The 25,015-nt window shown below is 36.6% G+C and overlaps 1 protein-coding gene across 1 annotated transcript in view; it reads left to right on the plus strand.

Annotated features, from left to right (window-relative positions):
* ESF1 (ESF1 nucleolar pre-rRNA processing protein homolog) overlaps positions 1 to 25,015 on the plus strand; it is a 64,232-nt gene that overhangs the window by 14,594 nt on the left and 24,623 nt on the right. Inside the window, exons 7-9 of the mRNA XM_047771665.1 lie at positions 1,552 to 1,666; positions 4,014 to 4,161; positions 9,744 to 9,905. Coding sequence (XP_047627621.1) covers positions 1,552 to 1,666; positions 4,014 to 4,161; positions 9,744 to 9,905 — 425 coding nt within the window. The remainder of the gene's footprint in view (positions 1 to 1,551; positions 1,667 to 4,013; positions 4,162 to 9,743; positions 9,906 to 25,015) is intronic.

The following is a 25,015-nucleotide window of genomic DNA, read 5'->3' on the forward strand; positions in this document are numbered from 1 at the left end:
TTCAGACTTGGGCATTATTTCTCCATGTGCTCATGCTTAGTGACCTGAGCTGAAAAACCTCAAGTGGTTGTGAATGTCTGTTCTAAGGAAACAGGGAGGCTGAACTACTGTACCATTTTGTTATTAGCCTCATTCTTTGAACCCAGTAAACCATTCTACTGTACCACTTTCGATAGAAATCACTTCTTTGTATCCAGGTTTGTTAGAGGCTTTGTTCTCAAAATGAAATATTTTAGGGGAAAAAAAAAAAAGCATCAATTCCCAGTCTCTTTGGCTTTCATACTTCAAAAGCATTCTGACTCATAGAAAAATACAAATGCAGTTTCTTGAATTAGTAATTTGGGGTAAGGTATTTAGCATGCTTATATAGCAAGAAGGGCATATCTTATCAAACAAGCCATTTCCTTCTCCTTTCTGTTAACAATTTTAATAGGAGATTCTCATTTTGAGTGTTTAGATGGTAGTTACCAAACAGTTGTTAAAAAGTCACACTCTTTGGGTATCAGAAATTCATGTTCACATGTTCTTTTCAGGATCAATTTGTTCTGTTTCCTTTGGGGGACATTTTCATACATTGTTAGAATAAGCTCTGGCACTATCTAGAAAATAAGATCAGCAACTGTGGGAAAAACTTACATTCCCTTTTTATTTTGTCGTGCATAACTTGGGAAAAGAAAATTGAGTTTCCGCTGCCATCCTTTTATCTAGGGAACCTTTCTTTTATCTGTCTTGAAATATAAAAGGATGCATATTGATGACATTTAAAATATTCACTTCAGATATTTATTTTTCTTCTAAGTGTGTAGAAGTATATCTGAAGAAGGATATTATATATATCTAAGAAACCTTAATTATTCATTTCTCCACTCAAAAGTCAGTTTTGATGGAATATACAGCACATGTTTTTTTTGTCTGTGGAAATAAAATCTCCAATATAATTTATGCTTAAATTTAGTAACCATGGATCATTTCTCTTTGCTTTTTTCTTCCCATCCTTTAGCCTAATGCCTAAGAATTGTCAGACAGTTACAATGGCTAATTTACATTTGACAGCTATTTGTTTGTGAAAAAAACTATAAGATTAATATTGTTGAGGTTTTTTTTTTTTAGTCTTGCGGTATCATCCTTGAGCTTTTCCTTATTTTCAGTGACACCTCACTTGTATGATGCTTTATACTCAGAACACTTACTCGTTAATAATTCTGTTTGCTCTTCAGAATATATAAGACGCTAGTGACTGTGCTGTCAGGAATCTGGATCTTTTTGAAACATGAGGGACCCATGTGTGTTTACACCTGATTTCATAATAACTAACTCCTAATGCAGGGTTTATCCCTACACAGAGTTTACTCAAATTTAGGAGACTTACAGATTTATAGCTTATGATTTTCAAAAACTTTATGCCAAGGTTATTTCTAACATCTACATGTGTGTTCTGTAGAATCTCTTACATAGTATTTATGTATATACTACACCTAATTAGAGAATCTAAACTCTGGTTGTTTATCACAGCAGCATATGGTTAAATAAATTTGTTTTTTTGTTTCTTAGGTTTATACCAGATGATATTACTTTTGATGATGAGCCCAAGGATGTAGCCTCAGAAGTGGATTTAACAGCATATAAACCAAAATATTTCACTTCTGCTGCAATGGGAACATCAACGGTATTTCTTAACTTTTGAAAATGTATAGCTAACTTCATTGCTTTAAGGAAAAGCTTCATTATTTATTTATAGCATCTTTAGAAATGGAAAGTATTCTTGCACCTTTAGAAATGGAAAGTACTCAATTTTAATGAATAAGTACAAGTAGAAATGAGATGCAAGTATATTTGCATTTTATCTACAACATCCATTTGAACCTAATTTCAGATTTTTATTATGCCTTTAATAAGTAGTATGTCATTTATTATTATCCTAGGGAGTAGGGGGAAGGAGGTAACAGATTACTTCAAATCACATTTAAAACCAAAACCAGGCATATGCACACTGGTATATGGAATCATTGGCCAACGGGGAACTGCTGCATAGCACCGGGAACTCTACCCAATATTCTGTGATAATCTATACAGGAAAAGAATCTGAAAAAGAATGGATGTGTGTATATAGTATAACTGAATCACTTTGTTGTACAGCAGAAATTATCACAACGTTGTAAGTCAGCTATACTTTTTTTTTTTTTGTCTCTTTAGAGCTGCGTCCACGGCATGTGGAGGTTCCCAGGCTAGGGGTCTAACCAGAGCTGTAGCTGCTGGCCTATGCCAGAGTCACAGCAACGCCAGATCCGAGCCACATCTGCAACCTATATACCACAGCTTGTGGCAATGCCGGATCCTCAACCGACTGAGCAAAGCCAGGGATCAAACCCGCAATCTCATGGTTCCTAGTTGGGTTCATTTCTGCTGAGCCATGACAGGAACTCCATAAGTCAACTATACTTTAATAAAACTTAAGAAATTTTAAAAAAAAGAAAAAAAAACTGAAAATTTAAAACATTTTTTCTGCAGATATGATCCAAAGTTGTAAAAATAAGTAAAGTAGAATAATTCAGGACTACTAGATGTCACATTAATGCTTAATAACGAACAGCAAAAGATGTTTATTGAATTACTTTGTTACTCAGCTATCTAGCTTCTCTCTGCTCATCCACCCCTTATACATTCTGTCCACAGCTGGACTCTGTAGGAGCTGTACAGGCTTCTCGTTTCCTGTCTTGTAACAAACCACTGTGCTCTTCTGAGAAAAGACTGGTGGCAGAGGGAGAGCTGTTACCTGCAGCCTATGGATACTGTATGACCTTGATTAGTTACTCAGTATAGTGAAAACCCACCATTATATAATAAATGAAGTCTGAGAGATTCAGTCACGTAAAATGTAAGATTGTGTCATTTTTCAGTACTAAAAATAAGCAAGCCTGTCCAGCCAGCCAGTCTGGAGTTCCTACAGTCTGGCTGTATTAGCCATATCTGTCCCAGTTCCAACAGTGGTTTTGTGGTCATCAGCTTGGTCTTAATTATCAGAATAGGAATAATTCTGAGTCATATGACTAGCTGAAATTTCTGTGACAGTGGCAACCATTTTAAGGATCAGTTCTTTTGGTTAATTGATGCCCATTTTGTTGTCCTGATCTGGGGGATATTAGCCTGAGGGAAAACACAAGGATGAACGACCCATCCTGTGATGAAGATAAAACCTCCTCCAGCCACACTCTGAGTATGAGGGCTGCATAGAGGACAGGAGCTAATCATGAGACCATGTTATAGATGAATTTCTGTGTTGTGGGAGGTTTACCGTACTTCCAGCCAATAGATGTCTTTCTCATCAGTGGCTTTTAATCTCTTTTGGAAAATGGACTGCACTGAGATTGTACCGAAAGTTTTATCAGCAAATTTTTTGCAGCTGCACCTATAGTATATGAAAGTTCCTGGGCTAGGAGTCGAATTAGAGCTGCAGCTGCAGCCTACGCTATAGCCACAGCAACACCAGATTTGAGCCTCATCTGCAATCTACACCACAGCTTGCTGCAACGCCAGATCCATAACCCATTGAACAAGTCCAGGAATTGAAACTGCATCTTCACAGGGACAATGTTGGGTCCTTAACTCACTGAGCGACAACAGGAACTCCCTTTTCAGCAAATTTCAGATGGTTGGTAGAACTCTTGAAATGCTTAGAGCTCCAGATGAAAAACAATATTTGATTCATTCATAATGTTAACTTTTTCACTAGTGCATTTTCTTATTTCTTTCCACCACAATCATTCCACATATTGATGAATTTTTACTCTCAATAATGGGATACCTTGCATTTAGGAGGAGGAAGGCACAGGTTAATTGAAATGGTTCCCTTTCCACAGGTAGAATATTTTTTACTAACCATGTTATTTGTTTTAGCACATCTTAACATTATTAGTTTACTGTTAAACATCCAAGTTTAACTTGTTCTTCAAAAAGTTTGAGTTGCCAACATTTTCATTTTTATTTTTTATTTTTTTCTTATTCATTGGTGAAAGGTGGAGATCACTTGGGATGAAACTGATCACGAAAGAATTACAACACTCAACAGGAAATTTAAAAAGGAAGAGCTTTTGGACATGGATTTTCAAGCCTACTTAGCTTCTTCTAGTGAAGATGAAGAGGAGATAGAAGAGGAGCTACAGGGTATGTGTTCATCTTTTGGTGTTGTATATTTGTAAGCATTTAAATGCCTAATCTAGACTGGCTAACAGAAGTATGTCTTTGATAGTAGCTTAAAAGAAAGTACCAAACTAATCCTTAAACTGTCTGTAAAGCGTGCTCACATATACAGTATTATACATACCTGTAGATGGTAATTGAAATTTTTTATCTAAAGGTATCTTCTTTGCCTGAATTTCTTTAACCATAAACATTTTTTTAAAACCCTGACCTCACAAGAAAAGTCTGGCTTTTTAGACTTGTCATGATTCATGTAGTTATGCAATCAGTTAAACTCGTAAAATGCGGAGTTCCCACTGTGGCCCAGTGTAATCGGCAGTGTCTCTGGAGTTCTGGGATGCAGGTTCAGTCTCTGGCCTGGCACAGTGGGTGAAGGATCTGACATTACTGCAGCTGCAGTGTAGATGGTATCTATAGGTTGGATATGATCCCTGGCCTGGGAACTCCATATGCCACAAGGCAGCCAAAGAAGAAAGAGAAAGATATAAAATGCTTCATTATGCCCTTTTTCTTAAACTAAGAGCTTCCTTTGGAGTATTTTTTAACGTTCCATTTTTCTGCTCAATTAATTTAGAAAATAGACTCTTTCTGTTCATTTAGTGATTATCCTACAAATTTTGACTTGCATCCTATTAAAGTTTAATGCTGATTAATATTTTTACCCTCCTACAGAATGTAAGGAATCTTAAAACAGCTTCATGCTATCTGGTGTATTGTAACTCAAGTCCCACAGGACATTAATATCACTGCTTTGTTTAAATTTTCCCGCATTTTCCCTACTTTTTTTTCTCCTTCTTTTCTCTCTCTCTCTCTCTTTTTTTAAGGGCTGCACCTGCAGCATATGGAAGTTCCCAGGCTATGGGTCAAATTGAAGCTGTAGTTGCTGGCCTCTGCCACAGCCACAGCAATGCAGGATCTGAGCCATGTCTGCAACCTACGCCACAGCTCACAACAACATTGGATCCTTAACCCACTGAACAAGGCCAGAGATCAAACCCACATCCTCACGGACACTAGTTGGGTTCATTATACCCTGAGCCACAATAGTACTCCTTATTCTTTTCTAAATCTCATACTTATCTCTAGGATCATTTTCCTTCTGCCTTAAGTATACTCTTGACGATTTCTGGTAGTACCTGCTGCTGTCAAACTCTCTTGAGTCTTGGTTTGATCTAAAAGTGTCCTTATTTTGCCTTCATTTGTGAAGATATTTTCACTGGTTAAAAATTCTAGGTAGATAGTCCTCCCCATCACCACATTGATAATAATATTCTGCTGACTTCTTGGCTTCGTTGTTTTTGAGAAGTCAGCTGTCAGAACTTTTTTAAGTCTTTTGAAAGTTGCCTGGGTTTTATTCTTTGATTGCTTTTAAAGTTTTTCCTTTTGTCTTTCTGCAGTATACTATGAACTAAGAATAGATTTTTTTGTACTTGGCATTTGTTGGGTTTCTTGAATTTGTGGCATGGTATCTTTCATCACTATTAGACTGTTCTCAGCCATTATCTCTTCAGGTATTTCTTCTCCCTTCTCCTGGGACTCTTACTAGATATACGTTAGGTTCTGTTCTGTCAGTTGCTACTCTTCTATATATTTTGTCAATTGTCTTTCTGTGCTGCATTCTGAATGTTTTTTCTTATCTATCTTCCAGGTCACTAATTCTCTTTTAGCAGTTTTGAATCTGCTTATAGACTATTCATTGAGGTTTGTGAGTTTTGTTGTTGTTGTTATATTTTTTTTTGACTTGTAAAAGTTCAGGTGAACTATTTTTTAAATCAGCAACATTGTTTTTTACAGTTTTTTACTCATTGCAGATATTTTCAACCCTTTATTTCTGTAAATAGAGGAAATTTGTTTTTATAGTGTGTGTCTGATAATTTCAGTATTTATTTCAAATCTTTTGGGACTGATTTCCTTTACTTTACAATCTGTTTCTCTTGTTTGTGTGCCAGGTTAACTTGTGCCTGTTTGTTATTTGAGGTAAGAGTATGAGAGAGCTTTTATTTACTCCAATCATTCTGGACCACATCACTCTGGAGCTAGTGAAGAGCTAGTTTACATCTGGGTGACCCTTGCCCTGGAGTATATATCCTTCTGGGTCCCTGCTAAATGTGGGCATACTACTTGGTTCTTTAACTTTTGTCTTTTTGGCCTGCTAGGCTGCCAGAACTGTAGTTGAATTTCACAGCTGTTTCTTTGCTAGGTCAGTAAATGCTCTTAGGGCAAATTAGTTCTTAAACACTGGAGTTATCTCTCTGATGACCCTCCTCTAGATTTTGATTTTGTAATTCTTCACTAATTTGTTGATTCTTTGAAGTTTTCTTTTTTTTTTTTAAACCCCTTTGAAACTTTAAAAAAGATTTTTTAAAGATCTCATCCAACTTGATGTCCTCGGTAAAAGGATTGGTCTGAAGTATACCTAGCTTCCCACTAATGGAAGCAGAAATTCTCAGGCTGTCTATATCTTTATCTAAAAAAATTTTTGAGGGAGTTCCCGTCATAGCACAGCAGACACAAATCTGACTAGGAACCATGAGGTTGCGGGTTTGATCCCTCGCCTCACTCAATGGGTTAAAGATCTGGTGTTGCCTTGAACTATGGTGTAGGTTGCAGACATGGCTCGGATCCTGTGTTGCTGTGGCTGTGGCATGGGCCAGCAGCTACAACTCCAATTTGACCCCTAGCCTGGGAACCTCCTTATGCCTTGGGTGTGGCCCTAAAAAGAAAAAAAAATTAAAAATAAAAAAAAGTATAATTAGATCCTAAATACTTCTTTAGTATTTTCATGGGACTGTTAGACCTTAACTTTCTTAATACCCTATGATTGGCCTATCACTGTTGTTCCTTTTAGACTAATGAAGATATTGCTTCGAGTTCCTGTTGTGGCTCAGTGGTAACGAACCCAACTAGAATCCATGAGGACATAGGTTCGATCCCTGGCCTCACCCATTGGGTTAAGGATCTGGCGTTGCCGAAAGCTGCAGTGTATGATGCAGGTGCAGCTCATATCCCATATTGCTCTGGCTGTGGCATAGGCCAGCGGCTACAGCTCTGATTTGATCCTAGTCTGGGAACTTTCATGTGCCATGGGTGTGGCCCTAAAAAGACAAAAAAAAAATTTGCTTAATTAAGTTTTTCATAAAATATTACTCTTGAATTGTGTTCACATATGGAATGGAAAATCCTGTTTAATTATTATGTTTTTTTATTCAGAAATCTATTAATAAAACTACATAATTTCTTAGATATTTAACAGTCTTTGAAAAAAGTTTATGATTTGCATTGGTAGTTATGTTGGGCACAAAAGCCTTCATATTGAATGGTTCAGTTGCTTTTGCTTATTAATTTCTTTGGCATTCCAAACAGGTGAGTGGCCATTTTATTTCTAGTGTATTCAGAAAAGCTGAGTCTTTTTCAAATAGGCTTTATGTTTTTTCCTCCATAAATATACCAGTTTATCTGCTTTTTATTTATATATCTACTTGGTCACTTATCACTTTTCCGAAAATTCTGGATAGTTTTTCTTTATTAGCAGCTCTAAGATAAAGGGGAAAAAAGCATTCCATGTATTCTTGTGAAGATTGGATGAAGTTTTTCAAATAGGTTTTTTGATTGGTTTTGGAGTACTGCACTAGATTTTAAAATGACATTGTTGACATTAGGGCAGCAGATATTGTGGGAAAATAATGATCAATTTATTGATATATTCTTGTTAAGGTCTTGGGCTTTGCTAATTTCAAATACTGACTTCACCACATAGTGAAGTTATACAGGTTAGGTGTTCTTAGCCTCTGTGCCTTTCTCTCCATCACCATAAAATGAGGATCATAATAGTACCTGCTCATGGTTGAAAAAAATGAGATAATGTATGTAAAACCTTATCATACCACCTCATATCATATGTTTTTAATTCCAAAACTGTAAGGATTAATGGCTTTTTATTTGCAGTATGCTAATTAAATTTTTGAAAGCATGAGTTTTTTCCTTCAGTATTTTAATTGATTGCAAGCTTACTTTAATCTGTAATTTAGTACCTCTGATATATACAATGCCTTAGAGTTACTTGATGTTCCTGTTGTAGTTTATAAGAGATCATAGCAGGGCTTCTTACTATTACAGTTTTGGTTTTTTTTCCCTACTCCTTATATATAGTACTACAGCTTTCACAAAGTATTGTCCTTGAATTGGGGAAAAGCAGACTTACATGAGTTAACCCACATTTTAGAGCTTCAGAAAGCAAAATTTTAGTACTGGAAAAAATCAATTTAAAGTAGGCCATCAGAGACTTACCACTAAAATTTCAACCTGGAAGGAGCTTGCTTCTAATTATGTTTTGAGAAGTAAGCTTTTAATAGAAAGAAATACATTGCCATTTTGTTAATGTGTTCCTGATGTTTTATCCATTGAATTACGGGATACATGACAGAATTCCATCCAACATTATTATTGTGGCACAAAGCACAAACAGGAAAAAAATGAATTTCAGCTGTGTGAGTGAAAATGTAAAAGTGTGATAGGATGGAAAGAATGTCCTAGGCTATTTTTTATTCGTTTAGAGAAAAAAAACTATAAAAACATTTACTTACCCATTTTTTTTTCACATCACCTTTTTGAAGATATAAGGACAATCTGTTAACGTTGTTTCACAGCTAAATGCTTAATGTCAGACACTTAGTGACCAGTTAGTCATAACTCGTAGAAGAGGGAGTCTTCTTTATGCTGCTTCAAAATTTTCCTTTACTACATTTAGTTAATTCAGCAAGTCTGTATGTTTCGCATTAAAACGGAGGTTCTTAATTTATGTTTTTGACTTGGAGAATTACAGTGGAAATACAGAGCGACCAATCTTTTCACGTATTAGTTTTCTTTGGGGTTTGTTGCCCATGAATTTTATACTATTCCTTTGTATTGTAATTATTTTTATAAAATTAAAATGGAAATGTATTTTCCACATGGGAAAGTTAATTGCACAAACTTCTGATTTACTCATTTTTATTCTTATTAATGAGATCCTAAGAGTAAGCATGTTTGCCCACTGTCAAATGCAAAGGACTCATTATTCTTGTTTTGGATTACAAACAACTTCCTTTATCTGTGTCATCAGCATGAACAGCTAAATCCCTGTGTCAGCTGCATTACAACAGTATTCAGACTCCTTTTGTGGACCATACATTTTAAAGCCACTGTGTTGGATGGTAGGAGACATAAAGAGAAATAAATTGCCATCCCTCCTGTCTTGCTTATAGGGAGGAGAAGACTGAATGGTACATGACAACAGGATTATTTTGGAATTTGAATTTTAATAAAAACAGATTTCCAAGTATACTACTGTGACACTGCTAATTTATATTGCAGCTAATGTTCATTATGAACAAGAGCTAAGTCATTCACTTTATTCATTTAGCATTAAGTTGAAATCTGATTTTGACATTCTATCGTTACAGTATATCTGACATCTTTTAGAAGGGTGCTGGAGTGACTGAGATGAAACACTAAAGTTGGAAGTGACTTGTTTCTGTATTAAATGAAGTTGATTTTTTTTTTGTTAGGTGATGATGGGGTCAATGTAGAAGAAGATGGGAAAACGAAAAGAACTCAGAAGGATGATGAAGAACAAATTGCTAAATATAGGCAGCTCTTGCAAGTTATTCAAGAAAAAGAGAAGAAAGGCAAAGAAAATGATATGGAAATGGAAATTAAGTGGGTTCCAGGTAAGAATTAGATACTAACTACATATAAAAGAAGAAGATCAACTCTTTGAAAACATAAACTTAAAAAAAATCACCTTTTCCAGGCATGTTTTGGTGAGGAAGTTAACATGCTATTTGCATACATTATTTAAGTCACTTTGGGACTAGCATTTTAGAGTCTTGCTGACTTATTCTTTAATTTACAAACTAAAAATTATTCATTTATGAAAGTAGACCTTTCCTAGATTTGATTCTAGTAGTCTCAGAATCTTGAATAGAAATTTAAATCCAAGCACCATGTATTCTAAAGTCATTAGACTTCCTTTCAAAATAAGTAATTCATAAGTGAACTTCGCTCCAGTAATCCTACTACAATTTAATTAGTGAGGTTTCAGTAACACAAGATATGCAATACATAGTCTTCCATCTCAATTTTGCAATTTTTGAATAGTCAAAGAAGTATAGCATAGTAAGTGATATTTATAACCACATTGAAGGATTCAGTAACTTTTTTAACAATCCTGGGCGAATCCCCTTGTACCTTTGCAAATGATATTGTTTTTGCAGATTACTGCTTTTTACCTCTATGTATATCTTTTAAAACTGGGTATAGTTTTTGACAGGGATTAGGTACTTTTAGACTCAATTCATCTCCAGTTGAAATAATACCACATATAACACTACTGTTAAAAAATTAAGTATTTTATATTGAATTACTTCTGTTTCGTACAACTAGTATGTTTTTGTGCTTAGAGTAAAAAACATCAGTTTTCATAGGTTTTCTTTATTTGAGAGGAAAAAGAACTAGTATATTTTGATATTTGAGGATTGATTGACTCTTGTAGTAGACTTAATAGGATCACACCTGTCCACTGTGTTTTATTTGTTTGTTTCTTTGTCTTTTGTCTTTTTAGGGCCGCACACAGCATATGGAGGTCCCCAGGCTAGGGGTCCAATTGGAACTGCAGCTGCTGGCCTACACCAGAGCCACAGCAGCGCCAGATCCGAGCCGCGTCTGCAACCTACACCACAGCTCACGGCAGCGCCTGATCCTCAACCCACTGAGCAAGGCCAGGGATCAAACCTGCAGCCTCATGATTCCTAGTCAGATTTGTTTCCGGTGCACCACGACAGGAACTCCCCACTGCGTGTTTCCATAGGAACATTGTGCTGTGTTATAACCCATTTATTTGAAGTGTTTGGCTTTTGCAGGAAGTGGTAGTAACAAAAAATGAAATTTAGTAGTATTCTCATTATGAGCAGTGGTTGAGAGAACTCAATTAATTTAATCTGGAGAGGAAAAGTCCAAAAAGTGATGTAAGAGTTAACTTTCAAGTACTTGCAGGATGAGTATGTAAATGAAGACTTAATCTCACTTACTCACTACTCAGAAGTCAGAGCTTTTGCCAGTGGATAAAAGTTGAAGGAAAGTAGACTTCAGTGTAATATAAGGAGGAGTTCCCATTGTGGCGCAGTGGTTAACGAGTCTGACTAGGAACCATGAGGTTGCGGGTTCGGTCCCTGCCCTTGCTAAGTGGGTTAACGATCCGGCGTTGCCGTGAGCTGTGGTGTAGGTTGCAGACGTGGCTCGGATCCTGCACTGCTGTGGCTCTGGCATAGGCCGGTGGCTACAGCTCCGATTCGACCCCTAGCCTGGGAACCTCCATATGCCGCGGGAGCGGCCCAAGAAATAGCAAAAAAGACCAAAAAAAAAAAATGTAATATAAGGAGGAATTCTCTATATTGTTAGGATTATTCAACAAAAAAGCACAGAAGCTGCTTTCAAGGATTGAGTGTCTTTTGTCAGTAAGTCTCACAATGAGGGGGTACAGCCATACCACCCAGAGATATGTGTGAAGACAGTTTTTTAAGTGAGGTCCAAGAAATAATTGAATTCTATCTTGTAAGTCAAATCTTATAATTAATTGTAGCTTATTTCTGATCTTAGAATGAGCTTCTTGAATGAAGATATTTCAGATGAGCTTATTTTAAAATGACGGTTTCTATTGACTGTTTAAGAAAGAAGATTTAAAATAAACTTGATTGAAAAGTTTATAGCATATATTTTAGAGGTCTGTCAAGTAGTCAGATGTAACTTTTGTCTTTATGAATTGTATGTAGTGTAAATACCAAAAAGTGATACATAAGAAGATTTATGCAGTACAGTTTTCCTAGAATAAATCTCACTTGACCATGATGTGTTATCCTTTTTTTATATTTCTAGACTCATCTTGACTTTGCCATTTGTGGATGTGATACTAATGTCATATAATATATTTTTAAAATGTAAAATGAGAAATTATCATTTGCAATTCCTTACCCTTATTCAGCCACCGAGTGATTAGGTAGATTGTGGTTTAATTTATCATTCCTCTGTTGTTGAATATTTAATCATATTTCTAACCTTTCACTGCAATAGACCTGTGGTATTGAAAAGAAATTTGATATAAGGCTATTTACTAACCCCAGACCCACAAATACCAGTACTTTCTTAGATCTCTCCACTTTCATCACCAGCCAAGTAATAGGCTTGCTATTTTAGGACCTTTTACTTATAAAAATGATTTTTTAACAAAGACGCCCCTCTCCCCCCTTTTAGAAATGTCTCCCTGCATGTGAGAACTTGTAGCAATCACGAGGAGAAGCCAGTGCTGGCAGTCAGGCCCACTCACCAGTTAGTACCATGACTTCCTCACTCACATAGCAGCTTTACATATGCTGTGGGTCAACCTGTGGTCCTCACAGGCTGTTAAAACTACCAGTATCCAAACCTCAAATTTTAAATCTCAGAATGTTATGCCAAACATCTAGAATGTTATAAAGAATCTATAGCTTTTTCCATATTTTGAATTATTTTCATAGGATAACTTCCCAGAAATGAAATTACTAGGAAAGGACACAAACACTTTTTGTGTCTTGAGGTTATTGCCAAATTGCTTTCCTAAAGGGCTATACCAGTTTTTAATGCCTTCAACAATGATGAAAGAGCCAGTTTTGTGGAATTATCATCAACATTCAGTATGTAATTTATACTTAGTTGAATGAAGGAGAATTGATATTCTGCTATATAATGCATTTCTTAAGTCTTTAACCACAGCATATTTGAAGGCCAGAAGGGGTATATTAACCTGTGAATCCTTGGTATGGACGTGAGTACAAGTGCGTGTGTGTGTGTGTGTGTGTGTGTGTGTGTTTCCTGTTTGTGTAGGTGTAAATGTAAAGGGTCATTTGCACATTAGACATGTTAAATGAGATAAGTGAGCTTACCTTTCAGGATCTCAGTTTACTTATTTAGAAAGTGGGACTAATAATACCTTTCTTGCTTAATTTGAGATGTTAGAAAAGTACTTTGTAAGTTATAGTGTACTATTCATGTCCTATGTGTATAATATGGTCGAATATGTATCTTAAAAATTGTGTGTTCCCCAGTAACAATCGCCATGAACTCAGGACTGTGGATGTTATACTTCAGTAAACCACAGGGGGTCAGTATGAGATTATACTATCTCAGCCATCAGTTTTTCTGTGGCTTGACTTTCTAAAATACTAAACTCTTCAGAAAAGTAAGTACTCTTAATAATCGCTAACACTAGTTAGACTGTAGCTTGGCTTGGTTTTTAAAAGGAATTTTAATTTAGACTAGTTAAACATCCTATCTTTTCACATGGGACTATACAGGATAGTAACATTAGGAGTTTAACTCCTTCAGAGTAAGGGAAATAGATAACAGGTACATCAGTTTAATAGCTAGGATGAACTACTCCTTCTGTTGATATTTTAGTTCCTCATGGGAATGTGATTAGTCAGCCTTATTAATTAAGATTATAACCAAGTAAAAATGTTGAATTATGAGTGGAGAGTTGACACGTCTAATTAGCATATTGATCCCTCATCAATGAATATGCCTCATTAGGGAATTTACAGTATACATATAATTGAAGCATAATGAGTTTGATCTCTTATATAGTAAAGAACCTCCCCATATTAATAGTTCAGTTAATCTACGTGATAATGATTTCTTTTATAGATGTTATAAGCTGTGTATTTTAACCTTTGAAATTTCATCCAGAATACAAACAGATAATGACATGTTTCTTTGTTTATAATCCTAAAGGAGATTAGATATGGTAAAAGTCCTCTTAGATACCTCCTAGTTAACATGTAAAGGTGAAAAGGATATCTGGCCTTTTTTCCACTCAGCATCCTTCAGTGCTTCAACTTTCCTTCAAATACTGAGCATATGCCAGGAGCTATTCTAGACACCGTGTGAGCAGAACATATACATCCTTGACCTCATAAAGCTTATATTCTGGTTAAGGGGAGACAGAGAAGTTTTTTGTAAGAAAAAATATTTGAGCAGAGACTAAAGAAAGTAGAGGTCAGGGGTGAGCTGTGCAGAGGAGAGTATGCAGAGAGAATAGCAAATGAGAGGCCTTGAAGCTGTGGCTTATCTAGATACCTCACGTATTTGAGGAACAGCAAGGACAACAGTGTAACTGCAGTGAGTGAAGGAGAGGAGAACGGATGAGGTCAGAGAGGTAACAGGGCCAGGTCGTGAGGTCTTGCAGGCCTTTTTAAGGGCTTGAACATCTCCTCTGGGTGAGATGAGAAACCACTGGAGTGTTTCAGCTGAGAAGCAATAAGATCTGACTTTTTTCCCAGTTTTATTGAGACATAATTGACTTGTTTTACTGTATTGTTTAAGGTATACAGCATAATAGTTTGACTTAGATATATTATAAAATTATTGCTGCAATAAATTTAGTTAACATCATGCCATAGATACAATAAAAAGAGGATTGGAATTTTTTTAATGAATTTTATTGCATTTATGGTTGTACAACGATCATCACAAATGTGTAGAAGCCTTTTTTTTTTTTTTTTTGGTCTTTTTAGGGCCACACCCTGGCATATGAAGGTTCCCGGGCTGGGGTCAAATTGGAGCCACAGCAACCTCAGCTCCAAGTCGCGTCTGTGACCTACACCTCAGCTCATGGCAGTGCTGGATCCTTAGCCCACTGAGTGAGGCCAGGGATCAAACCTGCGTCCTCATGGATGCTAGTCAAATTTGTTTCCACTGAGCCACAATGGAAACTCCACTTCGGGAGCCACACGGGAACTGATTTATTTTTAACATGACCACTCTGGCCCCTCTACTTGAGAGTAAATTAAAGTGGGAGGGAGGGACAAAATTGGGGAGATCAGTCAAGAAGCAATTGTAATAATCCTGAGATAATAAGATGATGGGTGGAACAGATGTGCAGGCGAACTTCTGAAATTCTCTTTGTTACATGTTAAGATGCCTAATATATATTGAAATTGATATGCCAAGGGGAGAGTTGGATATACAGTTTAAATTCAGGGACAAGATCAGGATTGGAGATACAAATTTAGGAATCTTCATTATATAAATCTCTGTAAGTGAAAAATACCAAGGGAATGATTATAGGTGGAAAAGAAAAGAGGTTCAAAAACCAATCCCTTGAGTACTCTAGCATTTAGAGGTTGAAGAGGTGAGCGGGCATATGCTGGGGGTGCAGCCCTACAAAGACAAAAATAATAATAATAATAATGCATTTCAGTGAGAAGACATGTCAACAAAATACAGACTAAGACCATGAGATTTAGCAGTGTAAAGAGAGTTTTGGTAGAATGGTGGAGTGAGAATAATGGGGTTCAAAAAATAATGAGGAATGGAATTGGAGACAGTAAGGACAGACAACTTCTTTATCTAAAATATTTGTTTATTAGAAGGTTGCAGATGTCATCACACTTCATCCTTAAAAAAAACTTCAACACATAATAAACACCTATATTCTCATCATATTTTCTTGAAGGTTGTTTCTTACTAAAACAAACATAATAGCAAAACAGATAAACTTCAGTACGTAACTGCCAAAGACCAACATTCTTCTGCATGAGCACAAAGGTATTATCACACTGAGGGAATTTAATATTGTTGAAATTTCTCACTCATTCCAATAATATTCTTTATAGTTTTTTTTAACTGATCCAGGATCGGTCAGTTTTAAAGTGTCTACAGTAATTGGCTTATAGAATACCCACTACCTGGAATTTGTCTTATTGTTTCCTCACAATTAATTCAGATAAAAAGTTTTTGCAACAATTTTCCATAAGTAATATTGTATACTTCCCACTGCCTCATCTCAGGAGGCACATAATGTCAATTTGTCCCAATTTTTTTGTGCTGTTAACTCTGCTCACTCAGTTAAGGTGGTGTCCAATTGATTTTTCCATTGTAAAAGCCCATCTTTCCTTTGTAACTAAGTAACTTGTGCAGTATATGAATATCCTGTTGCCCAGCATTTGACTTTGTGACCTTAGCATTCATTGATCCTTGCTTAAATCAGTTATATTGTTGGTTGCAAAATATGAAGATTCTCTTTGCATCATTTTTTCTACCTTTATTAGTTAGCATTCTAACTAATGCTAGTAGAACTCCCTCTACAAACTGGAGGGGGGAGTGAGATCCAGAGAGCATTTTTCTTTAATATAGGGGTAAATAACAGTGTACTGTATACTTCTGGGAGCGGTCTACCAGACAGGAAAAAATGATGTAGAGAGCCACATTCTAAAGCAGGCAGAAGGAGTTGGACCATTTTTGCTCAAGTGGAGAAATTGGCCTTTGATAGTTGTGCATGGACATCTCATCCATTGTAACAGGAGAGAAAAAGGGAAAGAATATGGCCACAGAGGGGAATGGGTGGTATTCTGTTTGCTTGTATTTTCTTAGTGAAATAGGAAGAAAAGCCATCAGCTGAGAGTAGGGATGAGGGGGAAGGTAGAGATTTGAAGAAAGAAAGGGTGTGAAATAGTTGCCTAAGAGAGGAATTTAATAGTATTGCTGAGAAAGAGTAAGGATGCACTTGAGGTTCATGGTCATGTAAAGTAAGATGAGTCCACATAATTTTGTTTTTCTTTATCTGCATTTAATGGTGTAGGGCAGGCATGGAGCGAGGAGAGTTGAAGTTTTGTCAGTCAAGTATGACCAAGCAAGTGGGCAGCAGGGAGATCATGGGTAATAAGCAGGGGAGCAGTTATAATGATGGACCATTGTATCTCTCTTGGGTTAAGAGGGAAACGAGGGTATGCTACGGGGATGAGGGATGGCAGAAAGGTGAAGTGATTGATGGACTGTAGATTCTATGAGATAAAAGAATTTTTAGCCTTGGGACACTAAAGAGAATAAAATGAAAAGACTGGAGCTAGTGTTTGAGGAGTAGGATACTTGAAATTAAGATGATGATGGGATTACAATTTTGATGATGGCAGTTCTAGTTATGATCCTAGGAGGAGTTTCTGAATTTAGAGATAATAGAAAAGGCCACTGCTCAGTGGTTAACGAATCCGACTAGGAACCATGGGGTTTCGGGTTCGATCCCTGGCCTTGCTCAGTGGGTTAAGGATCTTGCCTTTGAGGTGCGGTATAGGTTGCAGATGCAGCCCAGATCCTGTGTTGCTGTGGGAACAGCTCCAATTTGAGCCCTAGCCTGGGAACCTCCATATGCCACAGGAGTGGCCCAAGAAATGGCAAAAATACACACACACACACACACACAAAAAAAAATTGAAGAGTCCACTGAACTGTGAGGCCCAGGGTGTTGAAAGGCTCATAATTACAACAAGGCTAGAATTGAAGAGAGTGGCAGTGTTAGCTCTGCAAGAAATGAGGGGCGTGACTATAGTCATTAGATATCTGCAATAAGGGGGGGATAGTTGCTGGTATAGTTTGATAACATGATATTCAAAGTTGGAGGCTTTGGGAGGAAGGCCAGACTGGACTGGAATTGATAGTGAGTAGTAAGATGGACAGACTGGGAGAAAAATTCCCCACCTGAAAGGGTTGTGGGAGAAGCAGTGTCCCCAGAGGAGAACCAGGTTTTCATGAAACTTAGCAGAGGATTTTGTTAACTATTAATGACTGATCATGACTACTGTTTGTTTAGAAAGGCATCGTTATTGAGGAAGGGTGGGAAATAGGAATGTTTAGTGTATTTTTAGGAGAAGGAATGGTTTGGAAGTTGTAGACTTGTTGTCATGACAGAATTACATAGAGATAAAGGACACAGTGAGGTGAGCTCTGACATCTTAAAGCTGTACCAGTGGTAAGACTGTGCATACATAACCGGGGAGATCTTGTCAGGAATACCCAGAGTTATGGCACTTTTACCCTTTCGAAGGAGACATAGAAGCCAGAGAAGGAGGGACTCCTGCAAAAGGAGCCTTTATTGACTCCCACTCATTGAGGTAGGACATGGGGGATGCAACTCTTCCTTCCCACTTCCTCCTTCCTCCACTCTTTACAATTGTAATTCGACTTGTTTCTGGTATCTGTTCTTTATCCTTTGTGCTTTCTTTTCCCCCACCTGTATTCCAACTCCATTTCTCTTTTCAGTGACCCAATGGCAGCTTAAACACAGACATTAATGACATGTATCTGTGCCATTGTCTTATTCATTCCTTTTAGAAATGAAATGTTTTTGAATCAGTTGGCATTCATTTTGCTAAGCAGCTCAGTTTCAAACACTTTAATTTTCAGACATCTCAAAACATGTTCACTATTTACTTTTGGCTATATCTCTATTTCATTATTTGAAATATAGTCACAAAAATGTTTTTTTGGTCAGAACTTTTTTAAAATAACCAGATGTTTAAAATTTTGAGTTCAGTGTACAAGAGAGCGCTAAATGGAAAACTGAACTTAAAATAAGCTAAAAAGAATTTGCAGTTTGCTTTATGTTTTGGTAATGGGGAAGAAGCCAGTTTGCAGTACACTATCATAACTTGTACACAGCTAGTACGTGGCTCAAATTTTAAAACTTAGCTGTGCATCCCTTTCTTAAATTATCCAGTTACCTGCTGGATTTAAGGGCCTTGTAAGGTAATACGCAGAAACCTCCTACTATTTAAAAAAATAAATAAAAGTGCAACATTTGAATCATGTATGGAAGGTGTAATAAAAATGAGAACCAGTTAGGTTTATCTAAAAACATTGCTAGCACATTTTCTCCCTAAAGTTGCCAGTAAATTTCTCAGAATTTCCTAGATTATTTTAAAAATAATTTACTCTGTTAAGATTTAATTTTGTAGGAAGTTTTGCAAAAAGCTTTAAAAAAAAGATCTGAAGCAAAAACTGAAGATGTTTTTTGTAATAGTAGTAGTTTTACACAGTGCTAAAAATTCCCATACTTTTTGAAGTTTTAGGTTTATTAGTCTACTCTTTTAGGATCCCAATTAAATATGTAAATCAGTAAGGACCTCTGGTTGCAAGAATCTAGGAGGATTCTCTTAATGTGGTCCTTCCCTCTCTTCATGTGTATCATGTCTGTTGCACTGTTTGCATCTGTAGCCACCATTTCCAGACAGTAGTACTTTTTTTGACTTTGCTTTAGATTTACAATCTGCCTGAAGTGGGTTCAAGAACAGAGAGAGTGTTTCATGTATTGTTTTCCCACAGCCCACAGCTATGCTGATTTGTTTGAAGTTGTGAATTCTTTGGTCTTTAAAGCAGAACTTTTGCCTATTCTATTTGAGGTTGTCCCACGTCGTCATTCTGTATACTAACTGCCTGGCTAGCAAACTGTCATTTTTCTCACACATGTTCCATATGTTATTTTGACAGAATTCACTCAGACTACTCTCAGCAGTTTCATTATTGCTGTTCTTTTTTTTCTAAAGTCGGAAAGTCATATAACCTTATACTACTTTAGCATATTTGATTTTTTCCCCAATTTTTTTTTATTATGGTAAAATACACATAGCATAAACTTAAGATTACAGTGTAGTGGTATTAAGAACATTCATACTGGAGTTCCCGTCGTGACTCAGTGGAAACGAATCTGACTAGCATCCATGAGGACACAGGTTGGCTGCACTATCTCATATAAGTGCAATCTTACAGTTATTTGGGGTTATCACTGGTTTCTTTCAGTTAGCAGGATGTCCTCAAGGTTCATGCCTGCTGTAGCATAAATCAGAATTTCATTCCTTCTTAAGGCTGAATAATACTCTGGCGTGTGTGTGTGTGTGTGTGTGTGTGTGTGTGTGTGTGTGTGTGTGTGTGTACAATGCATTTTGCATTGATGGACACAGGTTGCTTCCATGTTGTATCTATTACACATTCATTTTTATAGATAATCTTGTACGGGTACACATAGTCGATTGTATTAAACTTCTATTTTGCATTCTCCTTTTTTTTGCTTCATTTCTCATAGTTATTTTTACATGTTTCTAAATAATGTTTATAATCATAATGTCTATCACATTCCATTGTGTTTCTGATTTATGTTTTAGGCTCTTTCTAATATTTCACTGTTACGGATAACATAATACCTTATATTAGGGTTTTTTTAGGGATAAATTCCTAAGAGCAGAGTATCTTCATGTCTTTTGTCATATCTTGAAACAGTTCTATTAATTCCATCAATTCATGGTGCTAAGTGGGGTTTCTTATTTTTTGATTTATGAAGGCTCCTCAGAAATGTTAGTAAAATACACAAAATCATCTAGTTTCTACAGTAGACTGAGGTTTCGAAACCACATAAAGGAGAAAGCATAAGTGCTTTCTGTAGAACTTTGGTTTGATACTAAATTTAATGCCACTGTGGGACCATATGACATATTCCTGTGCTCTGAAGGATTTGCCAGCCATTTTCAATGCCCTTTTGGTTAGACCACTATAGACAGTTGCTCACTGATTATAATGCAAGGATAATTTTAAACTTTGAGGTCCAAGGTAAAACTGATAAAAATATTTGTGGCTTAAACTAGTGGCTAAGCAGTTTGAATCTGCAAATATCTTGTGGGAAGAGCTTTATATTATTTTCAGTTCACATTAACACTTTGCCTGCTATAATCTACTAGGGGAAGAATGTACAGTTACTTTCCTCTCTTAGGATAATCTTCATTGAGGGCAGGTAGGGAATAGTTCTCATCATATGAGCAAGAGCTATGGCTTTAGCTTATTAGTCTACACATTTGGTGACATGGAAAAATTTTATCTGTAAAATTATTTGGCATAAACTTGAAAATCTGATCCTGTGTACATCAAAAGATGAGTGCTAACAATTTGACTTAGGCCGGTTCCCTTGGTGTTTGGAGTGATGTGCCTCAGTGGTAAATTGAAGCATGTACTTTGAAGGTATATGCTTCTCTAAGAAATGGCTTGCCTTTATTAAGGAAATCTGTTTGTCTTGGACTTTAAAGCTTTTCCCAAGTATTGTCAGCTTAGACAGTCATAAAAATGTATTTCATTGCTGCTGCTTTCTGTGAGCATGTAGAGAGATTTTAAAATATTTTTAAATTAATTTATTTGGATGGATAATTTTGAGCCAGAAGCACAGACTTCTCAGATTATGCGAACATTTTGGTCTGCAGCCAGGGTCACATGTGTGACAATGTCTAAGAAGCCTGCCTTCTGATTAATAAGCTGTTCTGAAGGGAAGGCTTAAAAAAAAAAAAAAAAAAAAAAAGCCAAGGGAAAGCTTTTGCATTTGCTGTTGAAACACTGCAGGCTTCTAGCTGTACATATTGCTAGTTGGTATTCTAAAATTCTTATACCTTATTGGACACAAAGAATGCTCGACCTGTCATAGATTTCTTTAATAGATTCTGTTACTAGAGAATCCCTAAGAATAAAAACAGTGCTTGCTGGGAGTTCCAGCTGTGGTGCATCAGGTTAAGGATTTGACTGCAGAGGCGAAGGTTCGATCCCTGACCCAGTGCGTGTGTTAAGTATCTGGCATTGCTGTAGCTGCTCAGATTCAGTCCCTAGCCCAGGAAATTCCATATGCTGTGGGTGCAGCCAAAAAAGAAAGGAAAAAATAGAAAATAAAAACAGTGCTTGCTTATAAGACAAGTTATGGATATACATTGAAGTCCCAAATTTTAATGTTATTTTCATTCTGTATTACTCTCATTCTATAATTTCTTTTAATGTTGTCCTGGAGGACATTGCCAATGAAGTAAACTCTGAATTAATCACAAATTAAACCTCAAATGATACTCTATTTCAGATATTTCCCAACCAGCTTACCACCTGTGAATTACAGATATGCCTAAGTATTGATCCCTTTAGCCTTTAGCCCAACCAGAGCCCCCAGCTTCATTTCCCTCTTTGGTTGCCTCCTCCATTTACTACAGTGTGCTGTACAAACATTATTTTTTATATTTATCATAATGGAGAAAATGTTGGGAAAGCACTGCTTTCCTAATAGTCATTTGGGAAGTGTTTTTAGCAATAGTCAGAATTATAGTTTACTTACATAAACTCGCCCCAGTAAATGTGAAAGAAAATACTTAGATTGCAGCAAGAAAAATCTAGCTTGAAAAGTTGTTAAATATTGAAATGCTGAAGAGGTTGAAGTGTTTTTCATTTCTTTTTATTTTTATTAAAGAAGGGGTTTTTTGTTATTTAATCTGTTTAAAATTCCCATATTTGTTGTACCACAGCCTGAAAATGCTCTTATGTTAACAGCTTCTATATTCAAAACCTCTCTCAGGGAAGACAACAATTAGACACTCCTGAATTTCAAGCCACCAATTTGTAGGTGGATTTTCCAAATACAGTGGAAATTTATGGGGACCTTCTTAAAATGAATCTGGGGTAACAATAATTTACGGTATCATGGAACGAGCATGGAGGGCTTGTAGCAGAAAATCTGAGTTTAAGTGCCTATTATTTTGATGGAGACTAAATGACAAAAGGCAGTGAAAGCCAGTTTAGCACACAGTTGTCACAGAGTGAACAAGAGGAACATAGATGCAAAAGGTAAACACAATGTATATTTTCAGTTTAAAGAAAAAGAATAAAATGAACACTTGTGCACCCAGCTTAAGAAACATTACTGGAATTCCCATGTGGCTCAGTAGGTTAAGAACCCAACTAATATACATGAGGATGTGGGTTCAATTGCTGGCCTCGCTCAGTGGGTTAAGGATCCAGCGTTGCCACAAGCTGTGATGTAGGTCACAGGTGGCATTTGGATCTGGCGTGGCTGTGGCCAATGGCGTAGGCCTGCAGCTGCAGCTCCAATTTAACCCCCAGCCTGGGAACTTCCATATGCCGCAGGGGTGGCCCTAAAAAAAAAAGAAAGAACATTACCAATGGCTGTAGTTGCCTATAAGACTCCTCCATTATACCCTCTTCCTTGCTCTACTAGAAAAATCTATGAAACCATATTTCATGTTAGTCATTCCCCTTTTCTGTGTAATAGTTTTATCACATATGCACGCATCCCTAAACATCCCTACAAATCTATATATGCTTTTATTAATTTTGAAGGTTATAAAAATAGCCTCTCTGTATTCTTCTGTCAGTTGCCTTTTGCTATTAAAATTCTGTTTTTGAAAGTTATCCATAATCCATATGTGAAGACATGGTCCATTAATTTTCACTGCTACATAAAATTCCGTTATAGATACATCACAATATGTTTCTTCTATTGCTAGCTATTTGTAGTTTTTAATAAATACAGTCTTTGTGAAAATTTTTGAAATTTTCACCTAGGTATGTATATAGAATCTCTTGAATATATGTAGAATTTCTTGGTTGTATAGCATGCTCACAATTACATTAACATGCCAAATTGTTTCCCCAGGTGCTTGTAGCATTTTACTCTAACCAGTAGTGTGAATTCCCACAGCTTTTTATCCTCACCATTAATTGATAGTCAGGTGATTTTTTTTGCCAGTGAGTATGTAAGTAATGGTATCTCATTATGGTTTGTGTATTTGATCTCCCTTGCTTCCCTATATCTAAGAATAACCACCATTCACTTCTTTGCTATCAATTATATATATTTTCATCTCATTTGTAAGTATTCCTAAAGAATGTGGGTGGATAAAAAGGAATGAAATACTTATATATGCTATAAACTGGATGAACCTTGAAAAAAGCCAGTCACAAAAGTCCACATATTTTATATGGAATATCCAGAACAGGCAAATATATAGAGATAAGAAATAAATTAGTGATTGGGGGGTGAGGGGAGGAACCTGCTGGGGAGACAGATATGGTTTCTTTTGGAGAAAAAAATGTTCTAAAATTGACTGTGGTGATGGTTGCATGCAAATATACTAAAAACCATTGAATTGTATTTTTTCAGTGGGTGAATTGTATGGTATATGAACTGTATCTCATTGGTGGGGATTGGGTTTGTATCCTTTGGAACTGATTCTTGGTTCACTCAATATTGTATTGCTAATATTTATCCATAATTTGCATAACTGTAGCTCATTCATTTGACTGCTGTATACCACAATATTCATATCCATTCTCCCATTGGATACACAATTGGGTTGTTCTTAGGTGTTTGCTATGGTAAATTCTGGAAATGCTTTACCCGTGGAGGTCTTGTTCAGTGAACAGAAATTCTTGATTTTAATATTGTTGAGTTAATTTTTTCTTTTATAGTTAGTACTTTCTTGTTTTATTTTAGGAAATCCTCTTCTATTCAGTCAAGACTATTGTGCACATTTATTCTCTACTAAAGACAGGAAGGTTTAGGATTTTTTGACTTTTAAGTCTTTGATTCATCAGGACTGTGGGGTTTTTTTGGGGGGGAGGGCTGTGTACTGTAAGGTAGGAATCCAATTTTAACTTCTTCTACACGGAAAATTTTTTTTTTGTCTTTTTTTTTTTTTCAGGGCTGCACCTGCGGCATATGGAGGTTCCCAGGCTAGGGCTCGAATTGGAACTGTAGCCGTCGGCCTATGCCACAGCCACAGCAATGCGGGATCCGTGTCTGCAACCTACACTATAGCTAACCTACACTGTAGCTCACGGCAATGCCGGATCCTTAACCCACTGAGCAAGGCCAGGGATCGAACCCGCAACCTCATGATTCCTAGTCAGAATCGTTTCCACTGTGCCAAGATGGGAACTCCCCTGGAAAATCTTTTTTATCCTCTTCCATTTATTGAATAATCTGTCCTTTCCTCCAGTAATCAGACATGTTACCCCTGTCAGACACCAAAGTTTCAAAACTCTGTGCATCTGTTGGTTGTCTCTCTGTTTTATTGGTCAGTCAGTACTCTGCCTAACCTGGACCAGTAACAGACTTCTAAAAACTGGATAAAGAGCACTATCAACCCCATGCCTACACTCTCTC

The sequence above is a fragment of the Phacochoerus africanus genome, chromosome 3 (assembly GCF_016906955.1).
Source record: "Phacochoerus africanus isolate WHEZ1 chromosome 3, ROS_Pafr_v1, whole genome shotgun sequence".
Classification (NCBI taxonomy): Eukaryota; Metazoa; Chordata; class Mammalia; order Artiodactyla; family Suidae; genus Phacochoerus; species Phacochoerus africanus.